The sequence below is a fragment of the Mesoplodon bidens genome (assembly GCF_964165515.1).
Source record: "Mesoplodon bidens genome assembly, chromosome: 15".
Taxonomy (NCBI): Eukaryota; Metazoa; Chordata; class Mammalia; order Artiodactyla; family Ziphiidae; genus Mesoplodon; species Mesoplodon bidens.
This window is the reverse complement of record NC_138171.1, coordinates 64386864-64406641: the sequence shown is the minus strand read 5'-3', so window position 1 is coordinate 64406641 and position 19778 is coordinate 64386864. Positions and strand designations below refer to the sequence as shown.

Genomic DNA, 19778 nt, shown 5'->3' with positions numbered 1-19778 from the left:
AGGACACACCTTTTCTTTCTGGACTTGGTGCACTCCTGGGACTGCCATGTGTGAGATGGTCCACCTCAGGTTGAGTTCCTTTACTCTGGACACTGGCTTGACACAGTCTGGCTCCCAGACTCTGCATTTCATCTTTTCCAGGGCCCCCTGTGGCTTTTTCTCATTTTATAATTCTCTCTGTTTTAAAAACAGTATTGACTTTTGATACAACTTTGTTCATCTCTCTTTACCTTGAGGATTAAAACACCTGGAAATACTGACCAGAGCTAAACCCTGGGGGTAATTTTTCTTTCATCAAAGTGATAGTAGAATCAATAAGAATTCTAGGACTCCTAAAACAAGTTGAACTCCAAAAGCAGAGTTGCAAACACAAAATGCTGCAAGGGCCAAGTGGAGAACCAAAGGTAGCACCCTGAGATCAGGCCCGGAATGGGAGGAATATGGGTCCAGGGTTGCTCTGGTTGTTCTGGTTTCTCAAGAAAATCAATTTTATGGGAACTCTCCTCATTTTAATTTTTTTATAAGTTTATTTATTTATGGCTGCGTTGGGTCTTCGTTGCTGCGCGCAGACTTTCCCTAGTTGTGGTGAGTGGGGGCTACCCTTCATTGTGGTGCTCTGGCTTCTCACTGCAGTGGCTTCTCTTTGTTGTGGAGCGCAGGCTGTAGGCGGGCGGGCTTCAGTAGTTGTGGTACGCTGGCTCAGTAGTTGTGGCTCATGGGCTCTAAAGCTCAGGCTCAGTAGTTGTGGCTCACGGGCTTAGTTGCTCCGAGGCATGTGGGATCTTCCTGGGCCAGGGCTCTGAACCCGTGTCCCCTGCATTGGCAGGCAAATTCTTAACCACTGCGCCACCAGGGAAGTCCTGGAACCCTCCTAATTTTCTAAGCGTTGGGAACTAAGTTTAAAAAAAATTGAACCCTTGTGAGTGCACACAGCACACCGATGGGGTGGTACAAGGGCCAGTGGTGCCTGTCTTCCTGGGTGAAGTGGATGCATCTCAGAGAACTCTGATAGGCCGAAGGCAGGGGGCCTGGGAACGTTTCCAGCAGGAATCTTCCTGGAATCTGACTACAGGGCTGGCCCTCACCCCTTTCCTGACACTCATCTCCTGTGCCCTGTTAAGGAGAAATGGGTGCCTTCCCAGGGAGTGAAGCACAGTCTCTGTTCTCCCGTTTTGGGAGCCTTAGTTCTCAGGGTCTGAAGGGAAGACAGAAGCTGAGAGGTGGACTATGAAGCCACCAGGGATGTCTGAGGCTTTGGGACCCCATGCATGGCTGGGTCAGACCCCTTTGTCACCTCTATCCCTAGCCTTGAGAGGGAGCTGGTCGGGGGCGGGGGGAGGGCGGCGTCTGGAAAAATCAGATTGATGCCACATCTTTCCAAAGTGTGAGACATGGGTGTAGGGGTGGGTACTGAGGAGTTCCCAGGTCTCTTCGTTTCCTAAGTTTGCTCTTAGGGAGAGAGAACTCCATGCCAGTCTTGGCGGGAACCCAGAGGAACTGCTGACTGGTCTGGGAGCCTTAAATGAAATCCAGGGACGTCTCCACGGAGACACCCATAAGACTTTCAGAAGCTCTGTGTACTGAAAAGAACCACCATGTCCCTCCACTCGGCAAAGTGTCCTTCGTCCTGTAACGACAGCTGCAATTTGAAACGTCAAATATCAAAATCCCTACACAAAATATATTTTCCCACTTTGGCGCTCCTGCTTGGCTGGTGTCACGAGTACGTGCCAGGTAAAGCGATCGTGAGCCGGCAACGCGGATCTGGGAGTCACCTCCCGGCCGAGAGCAGGTGCAGCCGGCCTCGGGACCCCAGACCCGGAACCCTCCAAGCTGGGAACGCTGTAGGGCTGCAGCTGCGCGGGGAACGGGATCTGGGAGGGACTTCCTGTTGTCCCTAATCCCAGTCTCCACCCGGCTCCCCGCGCCCGGTGCAGGTTGCGGAGACTCCCTTCCCCGGGGGAGGGGGCTCCGCCGCCCGAGGTGACCCCTCCGCCTCCACCTCGGTGAGAGGGGGGCTGGGAGGGCGCCTGGATCCCGAGACCCGCGCGGGTGGCCAGCTGGCAGGAGGGGACGGGGTCAAAGGTGGAAGGCTACGGGCTGGCAGGGAGAGGAGGCCTGGACCCGGGTTCGGAAAGAGGAAGGACATCGTCTGTGCGGGACCGTGAGCAGGATGGACACCCGGCCCGGGCGGGTGGTTGCAGCCGCAGGGAGGGCTGCTGAGAGCGGGCAGCTCAATTTCTGGATCCCAGGCGGGACCGAGTCAGGTCGAGCGCAGGGTGTGTGTGTGTGTCTGGGCCCGGGAGACGGCGGGGCCTGTGTTCCTCCGCGGAGCTGGCTGTGGTGGGCGGGGCCCCATTCAGCACCTGTTTCGTAGGATCTCTGCAGACCTTTCGGCTCCTGATGACAGGAGATTCAGGTTTCAAGTCACCCCGGTTTTCCTTAACCCAGTTGCTCTGAGATTCTTGCTTCAACGGTAAACGGGATAATACAAAATAACATTCTGTCAAAGAGAGGGACCAAAAAACAGCATAGAGAGTGAGACCGTTGGAGAGCGTCTCGGAGGCTTTATTTCTGATTGGGACCAGGGATGGATCTGGTCCGGCGTGGGAATTTGGGGGGCTTCAGGGATGTCCAGGCGACACTGGCTGATTTCCTTCTGCTCCTCTAGGCTCCTGGCCAGAAGCTGGAGGGGACTTGGCCAACAAGACCAAGAAACGACTCAGCTGAGCTTTGTAGCTCTGAGACAGAAAATGTCTGCGGATGGTGGAGGCGTCCATGCTACCCAGGACAAGGAGAGAGCCCAAGAGGTATGGATGGGGTGCTGGGTGAGGGAGGCATGCACTGGAAGGAACTGGAGTGGAAGGGGATTTTCAAGGCAGGGCATTTGGACCAATGGAGGAGTTAGACTCACCGTGGGAGCAGGGCTGGTAGATGCGGTGGGGGGATGTTGAAGAGAAGGTGGTATGATGGGAAATACCTTCCACCTGGGAATCGACTTCTATGGGACTGCTTTGCTTTGCCTGGTGAATTCGGTAGTGAGCAGACCAAAGGCTACACGAGATAGTAAGGGGGCTGCACAGGGGTCCTGTGGGTGGGGTTTGCTCTCTGAACAGTGGTCAGCATATGGGCAAGCCTCAGTCTACCCTCTACTCCCCTCTGCCAGGGCCCGCACCTCCTCTCTCTCTGGGTCTGAGCACATAGCCCTTCCTGTACCTGTTGCCTGTGTGTGCGTAGTTACGACTTGCGGGGAGACCAGGGTCACCAAGCTTGGGACTGGGGGAACATGAGTCAGCTGCAGCGGGATGTGCGACCTTGGGCAGGTCGCTTGGCCTCTGGGAACCAGGTGTGTCATCATCTATAAAATGCGGATCATGTGCCTGCCATTCCCACCTGTCTTGCCAGGTGGTTGGGAGGCTCAGAGAAGATAATAGGCACGAGAGGCCTCCGTGAGCAGCTGTCAGCCTGTAGGTGCTCATTATTGTAACATATCAAACGCCACCACCCACAGCAACCAGAACCTAGGTCAGAGAAACCTGGAAATCCTCAGCTCCGGTTTCCAGTGGCTGTAAGTTCAAGTACAAATCAAGTGTCAGTTCCGTTTTCATACCATAGAAGCACAAAGAATTTTTACCGCAGTTCAGTTTCCCTTCCATAATGCCTTTGTAACACCCAGTAGGCCTCACATGTCCACAACATTCTCTGCTGATGTTGGATTCTGTCAGCTCACACAGTAGAGTAATAGTAATAATTACCAGCACTGCTCTTTGTTTATCCAGAACTTTCTGGAGTGGAGAGCTCTTTCTCACGTGTTATCCGTGTGGAGGCAGAGCAGCTGAGTCTCAGAGGCCACCTGGCCTGTGTGGCTCCCAGGAACTTTGACTCCTGGCCTGAGGGTCTTATATACTGAGGTGGGTGGGGAGGTGGAGGGATAGGTTTGAGTTCCCAGCAGAAGGCTGGCTGGTGCCCAGTGCTATGGGTGGTAATGATGAGGCCTCACTAGGGCCTCCCAGTGCAAAGGGAAGTGACGTTCCCAGTGCTCTGCTCTGCTCAGGACTGAAAGGCTGGTAAGCAGTGGTTCTGGATTCCAGCCCCGGTAGCCTGACTCAAAAGCTTGCTCCTCACCTCCCAGAGGGCTGGGGCAGAGGCGGCTATGAAGAGGGGAGGGAGGACCCTGGCAGTCCCATTGTGGGGGACAGTGTTAAAGGGGGTGAGCCTGAGAGGAGTTTCCCTTCCATCAGACCTAGGTGGGTGCAAGGCCTCAGTACGGTTAGAAGTAGGCTTGGACTTATTTCTTCCAAGTCAGAAACTGCCAACTGCTCTGACCAATTGAGTTAGGACTGAAATGGCCCAAGGCCACATGTCTTCCTGTCACTTTCAAGAAGTTATGGCCCTGGCGGTGACTTGTGAGTCCGATACACTTGAGTTCGAGTCCTGGCCGAGTCACTCCAAGCTCTGTGACCTTGGGCCATTGTCTGATCTCAGAGCCTGGGGATGTGAGTTTCCTGTCTGCTGTAACAAAGGACCACAAACTGGGTGGCTTAAAACAACCGGCATTTATTCTCTCACACTTTGGAGGCCAGAACCCCAAAATCAAGGGGTCAGCAGGGCCCCCTCCCAAGGCTCTAGGGGAGGATCCTTCCTGCCTCTCAGCCTCTGGTGGCTCCAGGTGTCCCTTGGTTTGTGACAGCATCGCTCCAGCCTCTGCTTCCGCCTTCACATGGCTTCTCCTCTGTTTCTGTGTCCTCTCCTCTGTTTTTTTTGGCTGCCGCATGGCTTGTGGGATCCTAGTTCCCCGACCAGGGATAGAACCTGGGCCCTCGGCAGTGAAAGCGGGAGTCCTAACTACTGGACTGCCAGGGAAGCCCCTGTGTCCTCTCCTCTTATATGGACACCAGTCATTGGATTCAGGGCCCAACCTGAATCCAGGATTATTTCATCTCAAGATCCATAACTACATCTGCAAAGACCTTTTTTCCAAATAAGGTCACATTCTGAGGTTCCGAGTAGACATGAATTTTGAGGGTACACTATTCAACCCAGCCAGCTACACTCAGTTTCCTCATATATTAAAAGAATAACAATCCACACTCCTGTGGGAGGTGTGAGGCTCGAATTGGGAAGAGGCATCTGCCCTGTGGGCACCCAGCAGGGCCTTGATGAGCCTCCCCTCCTTCCCTCACTGTCTTGCCTCACAGGGGTGAACCACGGATGTGCAGGTCTTAGGGACGGAGACGGAAGCAGGGCCAGCCTTGCATCTGGGTGTGCGTTCTGCCACCCTCGGTGTCTGCCTCTGCAGGTCCCCGAGCGTGGAGTTCTGCTATGTTTCCCATTCTCTGTCCCGGTGCTGATGGGGCTGTTATTTCTAGACTCCAGGTCATGGGCATTCTTGTCAAGAAATGCTTTCCGAGTCAGAGGGGACAGTGCTGTTGGGAGCCACTCAGGAGTCACCCCACATCAAGATGGAGCCGGAAGAGCCGCACCCTGAGGGGGCATCACAGGAGGCCAGAGCTCAAGGAGTACGGGGCTGGGTGCCCCTAAGCCAGGGCTCTAAGGAGAAAGCGCATTTCCTGCCTGGCGGAGGTGAGGATGGGGATGTGGAGAGAGGCACTTTCCCAGGTGGACGCTCAGCCCGGGTGGGGAGACCCTGATATCTGCCCCACCTGCCCCTTGGAGGCCACCCCTGCTCACCCTCAGAGCCCACTGACCCTCTTCTTGGATCAGGTCGGGGGTGGAGTTGGAGGCACTGTGGGTGTCCCTGGTGGGTCTGGCATGAGCTCACTGTGGGGAGTGGGAGGGCCAAATGGGACGAGGTGGCCACCCTGAGGACCTCTCTCCTCTCTCAGCCCTCCCCTCCCCCCAGATCCCTGTGCTCTCTCACGAGGGGAGGACCAGAGACCGGCGGATGGCTGCGGCGCTCCTCACTGCCTGGTCCCAGGTGAGTGTCCCCATCCAGAGCTGGAGCCGAAGGACATGGAGGGACAGCGTCTCTGAATTGTCCTCCGGATCTGAGTGCTGGACCTGAGGGTGGGGACTGGAGGTCCTGAGCTTTGGCAGTGGTGCCGAAAAGAAGGATCCTTGTTTTCGTCTCTTGTCTTCTGCTGTACACAAGAGCTTTGTTCTTGCCCCCAGAAGCCTTCCTTGGGCAACTGTCCTGCTTCACCATCATACCCGAGGGCCAGCCTCACTTTAGTCAGCAGGATGGGAGTCGGGGTCTTGCCCTTGTTCTGGCACCACCGTGCCCCTCCACCACGTCCTGGCATGTCCTAGAGAGTGGGCATTTCATGTTGTTTCAGATGCCAGTGACCTTTGAGGACGTGGCTGTGTACCTCTCCCGGGAGGAGTGGGGGCGGCTGGACCACACACAGCAGAGCTTCTACAGGGATATCCTGCAGAAGAGGAATGGGCTGTCCTTGGGTAAGGGCTCACTCGTGCTGGGGTGCTGCTTCCTGAGGCCCTGGGAAGTCAGCGGTGGGGCCTATCTGCCATCACCTCCTCCTCCCTTTCCAGGGCTTGAACCCCCTCTTGTGGTTCATCCAGACCTCGCTGTACTATAGAAGCTTCCTAGTGATGGATGTGTTCTGGTCGGTGCTGATATGGTAGCTATGAGCCATATGTGGCTATTGACCCCTAGAAATGCAGCTAGGGCAACTGAGTTCTTTGTTTTATCTCATTTTAATCAGCTCAGATTTGAATTGAAATAGCCACACGTGGCTAGTGGCTGCTGTGCTGGACAGTGCCGACCTAGAGACTGTGCTTCTCTCCAGTTCTTCCCTAGCTTATTCCAGTAGTTCCCCCGCTTGCAAGCCCAGCTTCAGAGGTATCTGACCAGAAAGCCTGGCTCTGGGCTGGGCTGCTAGCCCAGGGGATGGGGAACAGTGCCGGCTAATCCCTCCAGGCCTTTGACTCTGAGCTGTCACGTCCACCCCAGGGCCGTGTCCTCTTCTCAGAGGGGCCTTGGCTCCCTTGGTTTTTCTCATGGTAAGCAGTAAAGTCCCAGGGCTTTGATTCCTCAGTTTCAGGCTCTAGTTTTCATGGCAGACTTTTATGAGGGCTTATGGAAAAATCAGCATTCATTCATTCACTGTCATTCATTCGGTCATTCAGTCTGTTTGTCTGTCAGTGCACATCTGTTGCACACCTGCTAGTCCAGGTGGAGCCAGGATCTTGGTAATTCCACCCTCTGACTTTGATGGTGGGCCAAGACCCCTGCTGTCCCTGGTGGGCCCCAGGATCACAGCAGCTGCTGTGCTCACACCTTTAATTATCTCTGGTTTGCTCACCACCCATTGTTAGCACTCTCCGGGGCCCAGGCCAGCAGGTCCAGGCAAGTCCTGGGAGATCAGAGGGAACCAGCATCCACTCCACAGCCCCATGGCAGGCCTCACAAATGCCCTAAAGCACCCAGTTGGTCCAAACATTCCTTCCCTCCCGTGGGGCTTGGATCAGGGCATGGAGGCCAGGGCCCCTCTGCTCTCTTCCTGACTTGACCAGAATTCCCAGGCCCTCACCCTGGGGTACTTGGCAAATGGGCCTTTGGTCCTTGACTTCTGGGTGGTCAGTGTCCCTGGCCCTCTTATCGCAGGCCCTCCCACTTGGCCTCTCTTTGCCCACTGCCCCTCCCCCAGGAGCCCTTTTTGCCTGTGATCCTGGGGAGGTGCAGGTGCAGGATAGGAAGACTGCATCTGGTTTCTGACATTGCTGGACTCACTGCTGGGGACAGTGTGACATAGAGGTGGCCAGCAGCTGACCTTGCCCAGCTCTGAGAAGAGTGTGCCTGTAGGTTGCCCCGGAGTGTGCATCCTGAGAGGGCATGGCCATCTGCCCCCAGTGACTGTTGAGCTCACTTGGTTTTGCCCCGTGTTTGCAGAGCTGCATCCCCTCTTCTTTTGCTCCATCATCTCTCCGGGGAGGTGGGGGTGGTTTCTCCTTGCTGTGCAGCCCGAAAGGCCCTGACTGAGCACAGCATCTCTTCCCAAGCAGGGTTTCCCTTCAGCAGGCCTTTCTGGGCCTCTCAAGTGCAGGGCAAGGGCGAGGCCTCAGGATCCTGCCAGCAGATGGGAGATGAGGAGGAGGAGAAGAGAGGTGCGTGCAGAGGTGACAGGTGGGCGGGGCAGTAGGGTCGTGGCTGTCACTCCCAGGTGCCCCATGTCAGTGCGGGCTGTTTCCTGTGGGGTGCAGACACACAGCCCCTCCTGGGGCAGGGCCGCCAGCCCTCCCTCCTGGCTCTTGCTTCCAGGCTTCCCAGCAGGTCCTTGCCCTAATTTCTAGCTCCACAATTCCCCCGGGGCCCTCATGAAAGCCTCTGCCTTGCTGGAATCCCTCTTTATCCAGGAGCCGTGGAGGTGGGCAAGGAGGAGCTAGCCCCGTCCCTGGGAGCCCCTGGGGATATGAAGTCCTTCAAAAGCAGGGTGGGGAGAGCCCAGGGGGACGCCCCACGGTGTGGGCAGCGAGCGGCTGGCGGCCAGAGCTCAGGGCCAGCCAAGGACGAGGTGCAGCCGGGTCCTGCGGTGGAGGCACAGTCGGAACCAGCCCCGCCTGACATCGGCATCCCGAAAGCCCAGGAGGGCCGCTTCCCAGAGCAACCCAGAGAGGGGGAGACGACCGCCCCTGAGAGCAGCGAGGAGGGCCTGGCCCCTGACGGCGATGCCGGCAAGAAGACCTACAAGTGCGAGCAGTGCGGCAAGGCCTTCAGCTGGCACTCGCACTTGGTGACGCACCGGCGCACGCACACGGGCGAGAAGCCCTACGCCTGCACGGACTGCGGCAAGCGCTTCGGCCGCAGCTCGCACCTCATCCAGCACCAGATCATCCACACCGGCGAGAAGCCCTACACCTGCCCGTCCTGCTGGAAGAGCTTTAGCCACCACTCGACGCTGATCCAGCACCAGCGCATCCACACGGGTGAGAAGCCCTACGTGTGCGACCGCTGCGCCAAGCGCTTCACCCGCCGCTCGGACTTGGTCACCCACCAGGGCACCCACACGGGCGCCAAGCCGCACAAATGCCCCATCTGCGGCAAGTGCTTCACGCAGAGCTCAGCCCTGGTCACCCACCAGCGCACCCACACAGGGGTCAAGCCCTACCCGTGCCCCGAGTGCGGCAAGTGCTTCAGCCAGCGCTCCAACCTCATCGCCCACAACCGCACGCACACCGGCGAGAAGCCCTACCACTGCCTCGACTGCGGCAAGAGCTTCAGCCACAGCTCGCACCTCACTGCCCATCAGCGCACCCACCGCGGTGTCCGGCCCTACTCCTGCCCCCTGTGCGGCAAGAGCTTCAGCCGGCGCTCCAACCTGCACCGGCACGAGAAGATCCACACGGCGGGGCCCAAGGCCCTGGCCATGCTGATGCTGGGGGCAGCCGGGGCTCTGGCGGCGCCCCCTCCGGCCCCCACCTAGGAGGCTGAGAGACAGGGGCCGGCCCGGAGACAGGGAAGGAGGGGGATTGGAGCGGGGGCAGCTGCTGCGGGGGTGTGACCTGGGAGGCCCAGGAAGGGAGTTGGGGAGGTGCTGGCATGGGGGTGGGGCGCGGCAACACGGGAGGAGCTCGGGTGAGGAGCAGGCATGCTCACTGTAAATTAAAGGCCTTGGAATTCGAGCGACAGTCTGTAGCGCTGTCTCGTGGGGCCCTGGAGGCTGACCCTGGACTTGGCGGGGGGAAGGGGGGGCTCCGGGGTCAACGCAGTGTCTCCTCACTCAGCCATCCCTATGTCATCCCTCTGGGGGCTTGGGCACCTTCCTCCCCAGCCATCACCTGGCTTGGACCCATTCCAGAGCCTATAGCAAAGGCTTCTGAGCACAAAGGTTTGCATACCTGAAGTCAGCTGGCCACTTCTGAAATTGTGGACCCGGTGGGGTGGTCTGCTGCTGTGGTCACTTGTCCCAGGCATTGCCCACTGAGCTCTGGACCCTCCCTGGGCTCTTCTCTTTGGGAGCCGGGAGGAGGGCCGAGCCAGCATGGAAATTCATGCTCAGTGTCTCCTGCCTTCCCTGTCACCTGTCTCAGGCACTGGTGCCTGCATTTTGTGACTGGATGTTTTCACCTGCGTCCCTGGGGACCCAGCTGTAATCCAGTGAGGATTTCTCACTTAACAGGGACCCTGCCCCTCCTGGTCCTTTCCGAGGCTGCTGCCAGCTCCCTCTCCTACTTCTCACCTCCTTGGTCTCTTTGCACATGTCCTTTATAATTTGCCCTATCCGCCCCTGTCTGGCTGTTTTACTCCTGGCCTTCTGGTTTTTTAGCTCTGAAGCTTCCCATTCTCTACGTTTCCCCCCCAACCCCGGGGAGGGGTGAGCTCAGCTTGCTTATTGTCCTAGGTTTGCAGCTCAGCTCTCACAATTACATTCAGTCTGACACCAAATGACCTTGAGGACGTCTGCATCAGGGAGGCTGTTGGGACCCCACCTGTCTCTGCAGATCACAGGGCCAGCAGGGCAGTCGCAGCCCCGGTTAGCTCCCAGCCAATAAGGGATGAAATGTCTTGAACAGGACAGCGGACTGAGAATAGTAATAATAGCTGCCAGTGTCAGCTGCCCTGTCAGGCGTGGGGCCAAGCACCATATATACGCTTCCTCAATGCTCTACAAGTCTAAGCAGTGGGTTTCATCTCAGTTTTATAGAGGAGGAAACAGACCAAGAAGTCCAATAACTTGTCCAAAGTCATTCAACCAGAGAGCTGGAAGCTGGGGCTCAGGTCCAGGGTTTTTGTTTGTTTGTTTGTTTACTTGGTTGCACTGGGTCTTAGTTGTGGCTCACTGGCTCCTTAGTTGCAGCACATGGGCTCCTTAGTTGCGGCTGCAGGGCTTCTCAGTTGTGGCTCACTGGCTCCTTAGTTGTGGCATGTGAACTCCCAGTTGCAGCATGCATGTGGGATCTAGTTCCCTGACCAGGGATCGATCCTGGGACCCCTGCATTGGGAGTACGGAGTCCTATCCACTGTGCCACCAGGGAAGTCCCAAGATATTTAGGGAGTTCTAGACAATGCTATAAGACTAAGAAAATAATGAGTATAAATTCTGGAAATGAATATAAATTTTCTGGAAAGAAAATTTTCCCTTTTTACATCATAGAAAAATAAACTAAAGCTATCAGAAGGAAAGTACAATAAGGTGGTCAATTTCAATATAATTATATACAAATTATTTATCATCCATCAGCAATGCCCAATAGAATATATGGTAGGTGTGCTAGTTATTAATTTATTGTCCCTCAAACCCCCAGTACACCCTTTTTGTCCTGCTTTGTGGTAATGGAGCCGGATCCCATGGATGTTTTTCCTTTGCAAGCCAACTTGTTAATCTTTGTCAGTACGGGGTGAAGAACAATGTAAGGGCACACTGGAAAAAGGGACTTTCAAGTTCCTTCTTCCTTGTTTAGTTTTCCACTGGGGCCAGTAAGGGGAGAAGAGGGAGCCCAGTAGCATCCACTTCAGCGGTCTTCTTAGAACAGCCTGGGCTCATCCCTTCCAGCAAGTAGTTCAAGCAAATGCAGGAAGGTGTACGTAGTAAACATCTGCAAATGGAAAAATGGAAACAATCTAAATATCCACGAGTAAGGGACTTTCAATGAAATATGGAACTTTCATGCTTTGGAATACTATGCACCTTGCACAACAGATGGATTTTGATAGACTTTTTTTTTTTTTTTAATATTTTGTGTCTCCACAAGGCATTACGGTAATCTGAGATGAATTTTTTAAAATCTATTTATTTACGGCTGCGTTGGATCTTCGTTTGCTGGGCGCGGGCTTCCTCTAGCTGTGTCGAGCGCAGGCTGCTCTTGTTGTGCGTGGGCTTCTCACTGAGGTGGCTTCTCCTTGCGGAGCATGGGCTCTAGGTGCGCAGGCTTCAGTAGTTGTGGCTCGCGGGCTCTAGAGCACAGGCTCAGTAGTTGTGGGGCTCCAGCTTAGTTGCTCCGCAACATGTGGGATCTTCCTGGACCAGGGCTCGAACCCGTGTCCCCTCCATTGGCAGGCGGATTCTTAACCACTGCGCCACCAGGGAAGTCCTCTTTGATAGACTTCTGAGCCAACAAAAATTCATTAAATAGAATGATTCCAGATTTACCTTAGAAATAATCATAGATGTAGAACTTAAGACTAAAATATTAATAGTGCTTATTTCTGAATGGCCTTATTAGGGATATTTTTAACTTTCAGTTATTTTAACCATCAGTTTTTCAACAAATATTGTGCCAGGCACAGTATTTAAGTTCTGGAAGTAGGGCAGTGAAAACAGTCTGATATCATGAAAATTATAGTCGAGTGGTGGGGGGAAAATATACAAATATGTCAGGTAGTGATAAAAGGAAGAAAAATAAGGCAGGGCAGAGGCAAGGCAGCGGGGGCCGGGTGCTGTTTACATAGGGTTAGGGAAAAACCACTTTGAGGGAGTGCCATGTGAGCTGAGTGAGGAAGCTAGCTTTGTGGATATGGATGCCTTTAAAATTTTCCGTACTTTATTTTCTTTCCTACACTAAGGATGCAATACTTGCATAATCAAACAACAACAACAACCACAAGAAAGGATTTTCTATTTCAGAAAAAGATCTGGAGCCTCATATCTCCAAGGGGAGTAAGAAGAGGGTGGGAGCAGGTCTAAATGCATAGAGCTTCCCCGACGCGGCCGGCCTGCTTCAGATTCTCCCCAGCCTGGAGAGCCCCGCTGTCCTTCAGTCAAATCTGCTGGTCGGGGTCAGCGTCCCCGACGGCCGCGTCCTGCCGAGAGACCCTAGCCGACCCTCGGGAACAGAGGATCGGCGCAGGAGGCTCCCCGCCCCTCACTGGACTGCATTTCCCAGCAAGCTCCGCGCCCTGCTAGAAGCGGCTAAAGACTATTTGGGTGGGTGCGGGACCCTAAAAGCTATAAACGAGTCTCCTAAGGCTGAGTTCCGGCTCCTGGACCACGGCCCCCTCAGCTCTCGACCCACTGTGTAGCGGAAAGAGCAGGGGACGGAAGGAAGAGTCCACGCCCGAGCATCCCTTGCGGCGGAGCAGGCGATTCACTCGTAGCTGGGCCCAGCGACGTCTCTGCCCAGCAGGCCAGCCTTGGCTCTTCCTTTTCACCCTTCACGGGCCAGGGGAACACAGGAAACTGAAAGACAAGGGGAGAGGGAGAAAGCGCGAATCTAGGGGCAGACCTCAGCCTGGGGGCATGGGTGTTGACCACATGACGTTACTGCCTTCTGATTGGCCATCCCTGGAAATTCTCACCGTTCATTGGTCACCCGTCAGGGAGAAGGCCGGTATAGTAGGCGAACGCCCTCCTGAGGAGAGTAGTTGGGCGGGCTTGTCTCGGCGCTTGGGCTGTGTCGTTTCCCGGCGAGCCCCGCGCGAATTTCCGGCGCTGAAACCTGGAGGCGGAAACTGGGAACGCCTGGGCGGCTGTGGGCGGTGTGAGTCGCGGGGGGCGGGACAGGCGACGCGGCCCGCCTGGCTCCGAGGTCGAGCGCAGGGCTCCGGGCGACCGGGGCCGGCGCCCGGAGGCAGAGGCCGAAGGGGGTGCGCACCTCAGGGAGGTGCAGGGGAGAAGCCTGGGGCGCCGCACCCGCTGCCCGCCCCTCCGCCTCTCATCTCTGCTCAGGCAAGGCTGCTGGGACCGAGCACGGGGCTCTGGCCGGGTCCGCGTTCCCGACTGCCGAGTCCTACTGAGCGACCCTGGTGAGTCCCTGGCTCTGTCCGAGCGGAGCCTTCTCCTCGGTCACTGGAGGATGAGCATGGAGAGCGTACCTTTCAGAATAAAGTAAATAAAGTGCTTAGTGTGTAGTAGAAAAGAATTGGAAACAACCTGAATGCCTCACTCGGGTGGGTATTCATTAAGAAACGAGTACATCCATACCGCGGAATCTCCTAGAGCGCCTGAAGCAGCACTGTTGGGTAGAAAAGCAAATGACAAAATAGTATTGCGGTAAGACCTGATTTATGTAAAAACACGCACAAAGCACTTTTCCCCCGGTTTCTATGGATATATTTCCAGTAAATGAACAGGGAAAGATTTGGGAGGTCATATGTCAGACTGTTAATGGGGGTGCAGCTGCAGTGTGGAAGGGAGAGTTTCTCTTTTATGTATTTCTGTATTGTTTAACCCCCCCTTTTTATTACAATGGTTTGTATCACTTTTTTTGTTGAAACAAAAAGCAATTAAAAATACTCTAAAATATACACCTTTCAGGACTGTTGTGAAGAAAAGCAATAAGGTATAACTATGTCTCACGTTCATGTGTATCTGGATAAATGGCTCAGGATGGTGTCTGTGGGCCCTTTGCTGATACACTAGGGGCCAAAATTAGAGAAAAATACAGTACATGTATTGTATATTAAATAACGCCGCCAGCGCAATCTGGTACAACACTCAGTAACCAAAACATTAGTTTAAAAAAACATTTTTTTTGGCCGCACTGCACGGCTTGCGAGATCTTAGTTCCCCACCCAGGGATCGAACCCGGGGCCCCTAGCAGTGAAAGCGCGAAGTCCTAACCACTGGACCGCCAGGAATTCCCAGTTAAAAAGAATTTTTTTAAATTGAAGAATAATATACAGAAATATACATCAGAAGTACAACTTGATAGATTTTTACAAACTGAACAAATACATTAATATTTCTCCCATAGAACATGTGAACATTTACATTAAGTGAGATAAATGGAGGTTATAAATATGCTCATCTCGTGTCAGTAGACCAGGTAGTGAAAACCTCGGAGTTTTGGATTTTGGAGCTGAGGATAAGGAGCCGCGGATCTGTATTGGTAGAAGAGAGTCATGTGAGCACGTCTTTATAGGAGAGCCTAAAATAGCCTTCAAGGCCAGGAAGAACGGGAGCTGGAGTCCCTGGATGTCCCTCAAGGCTGGTGATTGCTCATGTACCGCCCCCCTCCTGCTAATCTGCTCTTTTCCCAGGAGTGCCTGTCCAGATGCCAACCCAGCTGCCACTGGGGATCCCTCTGGGAGATTGAAGGCCCAGGTTGAGGCTGACCAGCCCTGAGCCTTAGGCCAGGGGAATGGCAGCCCCCCCAGAGCCTCAGGACCAGGCCCCTGGGGAGGGAGAAGGGCTTCTGATCGTGAAGGTAGAAGATTCCTCCTGGGAGCAGGACGCTGCCCAGCAAGAGGACAGCAGGGATTCAGAGGCGTGCCGCCAGCGCTTTCGGCAGTTCTGCTACGGGGATGCGGGCGGGCCCCACGAGGCCTTCAGCCAGCTCTGGGAGCTCTGCTGCCGCTGGCTGCGGCCCGAGCTGCGCACCAAGGAGCAGATCCTGGAGCTGCTGGTGCTGGAGCAGTTCCTGAGTGTGCTGCCCGTGGGCATCCAGGGCTGGGTATGCGAACGATGCCCAGGGAGTGGCGAGGAAGCTGTTGCCTTGGTGGAGGACCTGCAAAAGCAGCCAGTGAAAGCTTGGCCACAGGTGAGGGGCCCCTCCCGCATCCAGGGGCACCTGGATAGCACCTGGACTGAGGAGAGGTGGCCATCTCTATAGAGATGAGTCCTCCAGGGGGCGGGGCGGGGGTTGGGGCTGGGGGAGGACATGGAGAGCCAGAGGGAGTGTCCACAGGAGCTTGTCATAATGTGGCCTTTCTGAAAGACACTGTCCAAGTGAATCTGGTTTCTTTTTGGTGGCTTTGGAGGGCAGCAGCAGGACCAAAGTGGGCATGCTCCAGGAAGGCAGGTTTTAGCTCCACAGGTTCTGCAAACATTTATTTGTGTTCTGCTCTAGGCCAGGCCCTGGGGATACAGTGATGTGCATAGTGAGAGCACCAAAGGGGGTGTGAGAAGGTAGAGCTGTCCCTGTGAACCCTGCTATCTTGTGGGGTGTTGGGTCCTTGACACTGGAAGCGTCTGGGGAGATGCTAATGTGTGGCGGGGGTGTGGGGTTCTGCCTTTGACAGGAAGGTCTCCCCCCACTGCCCCTTGCTAAGTGGCTCTTTGATTCTGGTCTTTGGGGGCTGGTTCTTGCCTCACGCTTGGTTGGGGAGTGTCCCTGGGCACATAGCACTGCCTGGTGTCACATTCTCATCTGGTCTTTCCTGGGGCCCTGTGTTGACCTTCTTCCCCACACCCAGCCTCCTGAGGGATGTGTCCTGTGTCTCCTTCCCAGGGATTAAACTCTGTCTCCCCCATCTGGTCTTGGTGCTGATGAGCATGTTGTGGTTCCTGCACAGGATGTGCCCTCAGAGGGGGCGGAACCTGAGGCTGCAGTCCAGGGATCGCAGGCCCAGGGGCCTCCCCGGAAGGCAGGGACACAAAGCCGGCCACCTGTACCCTGGGAGCAGCACGGCCATGGTGGTGAGTAAACTTGAACGTGGCAGAGTGGCTGGACAGGGGCCTGGGTCTTTCCTGGACGTTGCCCTGAAGGGAGCAAGTAGGGTATTTCTGTTCTGAGAAGGCAAGGTGTACGTGTGTGTGTGAAGGAGAGCGTGTGAGATCTCACTCCCGGCCTGGGCTGGCCTCTTGGAGGCTCCATTCTTTCCCTGCAGCCCAGCTTCCAGCTCTTCTTAAAGAGGGGAGCACCAGAGAGATGACAGATACCTGCTTTGCCTCTGGGGTGAGTAACCAGTTCCTTTGTCCCCTCTGATGCTGATGAGTCCCTGTAATGGGTCTTGCCTTCTCACCAAGGCCTCTTCCATCCATCCTTTTCTGGCCTGGACCTGTCCTGTGTCCCATCCCCCTTCCTGTCTCTGCCCATGACTGCCTGGGAGTCCTGAGCAGGGCAGCCCTGAGCTGGGTTTTCTCACCTCATTCCAGGGACCTGTGACATTTGGAGACATTCCCTTCTATTTCTCCCGGGAAGAATGGGGGTCCCTGGACCCTGCTCAGAGAGATCTCTTCTGGGACATAAAAAGGGAGAACTCCCAGAACGTTGCCCTGGGTAAGCAGTGGGCACAGCGAGGGGCCTAGGGGTCCTTGGCTCTTTTGAGCTGGAGGCTCTCGCCTCCTTGGAGTCCCAGCAGCAACGGGTGGGCCCAGGCTGGCCCCACCCCTGCACACCCTGCTGGAATCCTCAGTCTTCCTCCCAAGTCCTGGCTTAGCTGGCTCCAAAGAGGGCTTTCCCTGCGTCTCTTTAAGAGCCCCCGGAGGTTTCGTTTGTGCTGGTGTTCACTTTTCTCTGCCTGTGATGGCATGGGCAACATGCCAGGACTGTGCTGAGCGCGGGTACAGGCATTTTCTCATGGGATCCTCACAACCCACTGCATGAAAGCGTGTGCACGTTTATAGACGAGGGACCTGAGACTCAGAGAGGTTGAAGGACACTGAAGGGACGGAGCTGGGACTTCGTGCAAACGTGGTTGTGAGGCCCCCTCAGCCTGCCCGGTGAAGAGGCGCAGACAGACACCTGCTCACTAGAGGCCGCGCTGCTGGGTTTCTCTCCAGGTCAGGGCCTTCCTAAGCACTGTTTGGGGATCATCTCATTTAATCCGCGCAACCCAGTGGGACCAGCTAAGATCCCTCCCGATCCACTTCCGTTTGTTCTTGAGCTGAGAGGACAAGAGCTCGTGTAGCGAGAGGAACCATATTAGCTGAGCCCTGTGGTTCCTTGGTTGCTGATAACAAATGGTGAGGGTTGGGATCATTTACAGATGACCTCAATCTATGCAGTTTTGGAGTTTGAATAGCCAGGGCTTGGGGTGGGACACTGGATCGCAGTGTGGGAAGGGGGCGTAGATTGGTTAGGCCTGTAGTTAGTAAGTACCTCTGCTGGAGACGCCCAGCAAGCCCCTTGCCGCTTACTCTGAACGGTTTCTCTGTCGTCGTTTTCTCGTGTCCCCATTCCATGGAGGAGGAAGCTGAGGCTGGAGTTTGCTGGAGCCCAGGGCTGTCTGAACCTGAGCCCCAGGCGCTGGCCGGGAGCCTCGTTTCTGCCTCCCCTCAGCTCTGTCCCTGGAACCGCATGGCACTGAAGAGGCCGCCTCCTCCCCGCTTGCAGGTTTGGGACTCACAAGCCACAGCGAGAGATCCCGGCTGGAGGAGGTGGTGACGGCGCTCCCGGGCCAGGCTGCTGGCGACGTGACCGTGTCCTGGAGGCTGGAGGAGGCCGAGGTCCGGCCGGGGGCACCCCGGGGGCGGGCAGCGGGGGCGCGGCGGGGGCGGCCGCCCACGCGCCGGCGGCAGTTCCGAGACCTGGCGGCCGAGAAGCCGCACAGCTGCGGCCAGTGCGGCAAGCGCTTCCGCTGGGGCTCCGACCTGGCTCGCCACCAGCGCACGCACACGGGCGAGAAGCCGCACAAGTGCCAGGAGTGCGACAAGAGCTTCCGCAGCTCCTCGGACCTGGTGCGCCACCAGGGCGTGCACACGGGCCAGAAGCCCTTCTCCTGCTCCGAGTGCGGCAAGAGCTTCAGCCGCAGTGCCTACCTGGCCGACCACCAGCGCATCCACACGGGCGAGAAGCCTTTCGGCTGCAGTGACTGCGGCAAGAGCTTCTCACTGCGCTCCTACCTGCTGGACCACCGGCGCGTGCACACAGGCGAGCGGCCCTTCGGCTGTGGCGAGTGCGACAAGAGCTTCAAGCAGCGCGCCCACCTCATCGCCCACCAGAGCCTGCACGCCAAGATGGCCCAGCCTGTGGGGTGAGGGCCGGAAGGGCGGCCCAGGCGGGGTCCCCACCCGGCCCAGTCCACCATCTCCACTGCCGGCAGGACTGCAGGGTCCCCCACGCGCAGAACCCATCAGCCCTGCCCGCCTGGGGACCTGGCCAACGCCCCCCAGGCATGGAATCCCCTGTAACCTCGTGGCCATGCCCCTAACTGCTCTGGGGTTTTTCTTGCTCCCTGGTTTCCTGGAGCCCCGGCACATTCCAGGCTGGTGGCGTGAGCACAGGGGAGAAGCTGGGGCACAGGGATGTATGAGGACTTGGGCAGGCCTGGGGTCTCCATCCCAGAACCCCTTCAGCCTTCCTTGGCCCCGTCGCTCTCTGTTCCCGGCCTTCTTGGCTGGGTCCATGAGCTGGGCCTTCTGTCCTGCCATCCTGTGCCTTCCCACGGCGGGGAAGGCTAAGCCTTAGGGTGCTACTGGACTCTGGGAGGGTCAGTCAGCCCACACCCATGAGGACCTGGTCCTGGGTGCGGCCACAGGGGCTTTCTGGCCTCCACCCCTTCCCATATCCAGACATTGACCGCTCTGCCCTGTCCCAGCAGCATGCAAGCTGCCTGCCTCTGCCCGCAGTCAGCTCGCCCCCAGCTGAGTTCCCAAGGGTCACCCTCTACCAGTCTGGGGAGGGTGGTATCAGCTCCGGGGACAGAGACCAACTGTGCAGACCAAGAACAGGGCCAGCGGAGGCCCGCTGCCCCCGCTGCTCCCCAGTCTCCTGGAGTCTCGGGGTTTATGGTACTTAACACTAGCACTCCATCAGCACCTTGTCACTAACTCCTGAGGCGCTGTATTCCCTGCAGAAGGGCATTCACAGGGACAGACCACAGGCCCTCCCAAGAAGCTGGCCCAGCTGGCCTCAAAGGGCAGCAGAAAGGTTGAATAAACATGAAAACTTCCTCCAGGCTGTTCTTGTTCTTTAGGTGGCTGCTGGGGGTTGGGGGGACCTGGAATTCGTACCCCTGGGCCTCCTGGCCTGATGGTCCTAGTGGCACGTGATGCTGGATGGTCATCAGGTGGAGCCACATTCTTGGCTTCCAGGTCACCTGGGCCCCAAGGGCTGCCATGAGCCTTGGGTCATTCATCCTGTCAGCTAGTGCCTGCCCTAGTCTGAGGACAGCTCAGGATGGGACAGCTGGTGGCACCCCTCCCTACTCATCAGGAGAGTGAGGGAGCTGACTGGGAGTGGGGTCTTTACGAGGCCAC

The 19778-nt window shown here is 56.4% G+C and overlaps 2 protein-coding genes across 3 annotated transcripts; both read left to right on the top strand.

Moving 5' to 3' along the window:
- Nucleotides 1-1902: 1902 nt before the first annotated feature.
- ZNF205 (zinc finger protein 205) lies at nt 1903-9533 on the top strand. The gene is made up of 7 exons (XM_081257031.1): nt 1903-2164; nt 2672-2810; nt 5370-5583; nt 5847-5938; nt 6297-6417; nt 7981-8085; nt 8335-9533. The coding sequence occupies exons 2-7, from the start codon at nt 2754-2756 to the stop codon at nt 9399-9401; spliced, it is 1656 nt and encodes a 551-aa protein (XP_081113157.1). The 5' UTR covers nt 1903-2164; nt 2672-2753; the 3' UTR covers nt 9402-9533.
- On the top strand, nt 2150-19472 carry ZNF213 (zinc finger protein 213). 2 transcript variants are annotated; one of them, XM_081257044.1, is made up of 7 exons: nt 2150-2267; nt 13444-13660; nt 14897-15396; nt 16151-16274; nt 16466-16533; nt 16734-16857; nt 17914-19472. In XM_081257044.1, the coding sequence occupies exons 3-7, from the start codon at nt 14998-15000 to the stop codon at nt 18555-18557; spliced, it is 1359 nt and encodes a 452-aa protein (XP_081113170.1). In that variant the 5' UTR covers nt 2150-2267; nt 13444-13660; nt 14897-14997; the 3' UTR covers nt 18558-19472. The 2 variants fall into 2 exon arrangements, with proteins under 2 accessions (XP_081113170.1, XP_081113169.1); XM_081257043.1 differs by having other exon boundaries at nt 13444-13907.
- Nucleotides 19473-19778: the final 306 nt, after the last annotated feature.

Excerpts from the sequence above, each read along its gene's own strand:
- ZNF205 (XM_081257031.1), top strand. The coding sequence starts at position 2,754 with ATGTCTGCGGATGGTGGAGGCGTCCATGCTACCCAGGACAAGGAGAGA. Across the intron at positions 2,811-5,369 it reads ACAAGGAGAGAGCCCAAGAG|ACTCCAGGTCATGGGCATTC; the intron begins GTATGGATGGGG and ends TGTTATTTCTAG. Across the intron at positions 5,584-5,846 it reads GCATTTCCTGCCTGGCGGAG|CCCTCCCCTCCCCCCAGATC; the intron begins GTGAGGATGGGG and ends CTCCTCTCTCAG.
- ZNF213 (XM_081257044.1), top strand. The coding sequence starts at position 14,998 with ATGGCAGCCCCCCCAGAGCCTCAGGACCAGGCCCCTGGGGAGGGAGAA. Across the intron at positions 16,275-16,465 it reads GGAGCAGCACGGCCATGGTG|CCCAGCTTCCAGCTCTTCTT; the intron begins GTGAGTAAACTT and ends CTTTCCCTGCAG. Across the intron at positions 16,858-17,913 it reads CTCCCAGAACGTTGCCCTGG|GTTTGGGACTCACAAGCCAC; the intron begins GTAAGCAGTGGG and ends CCCCGCTTGCAG.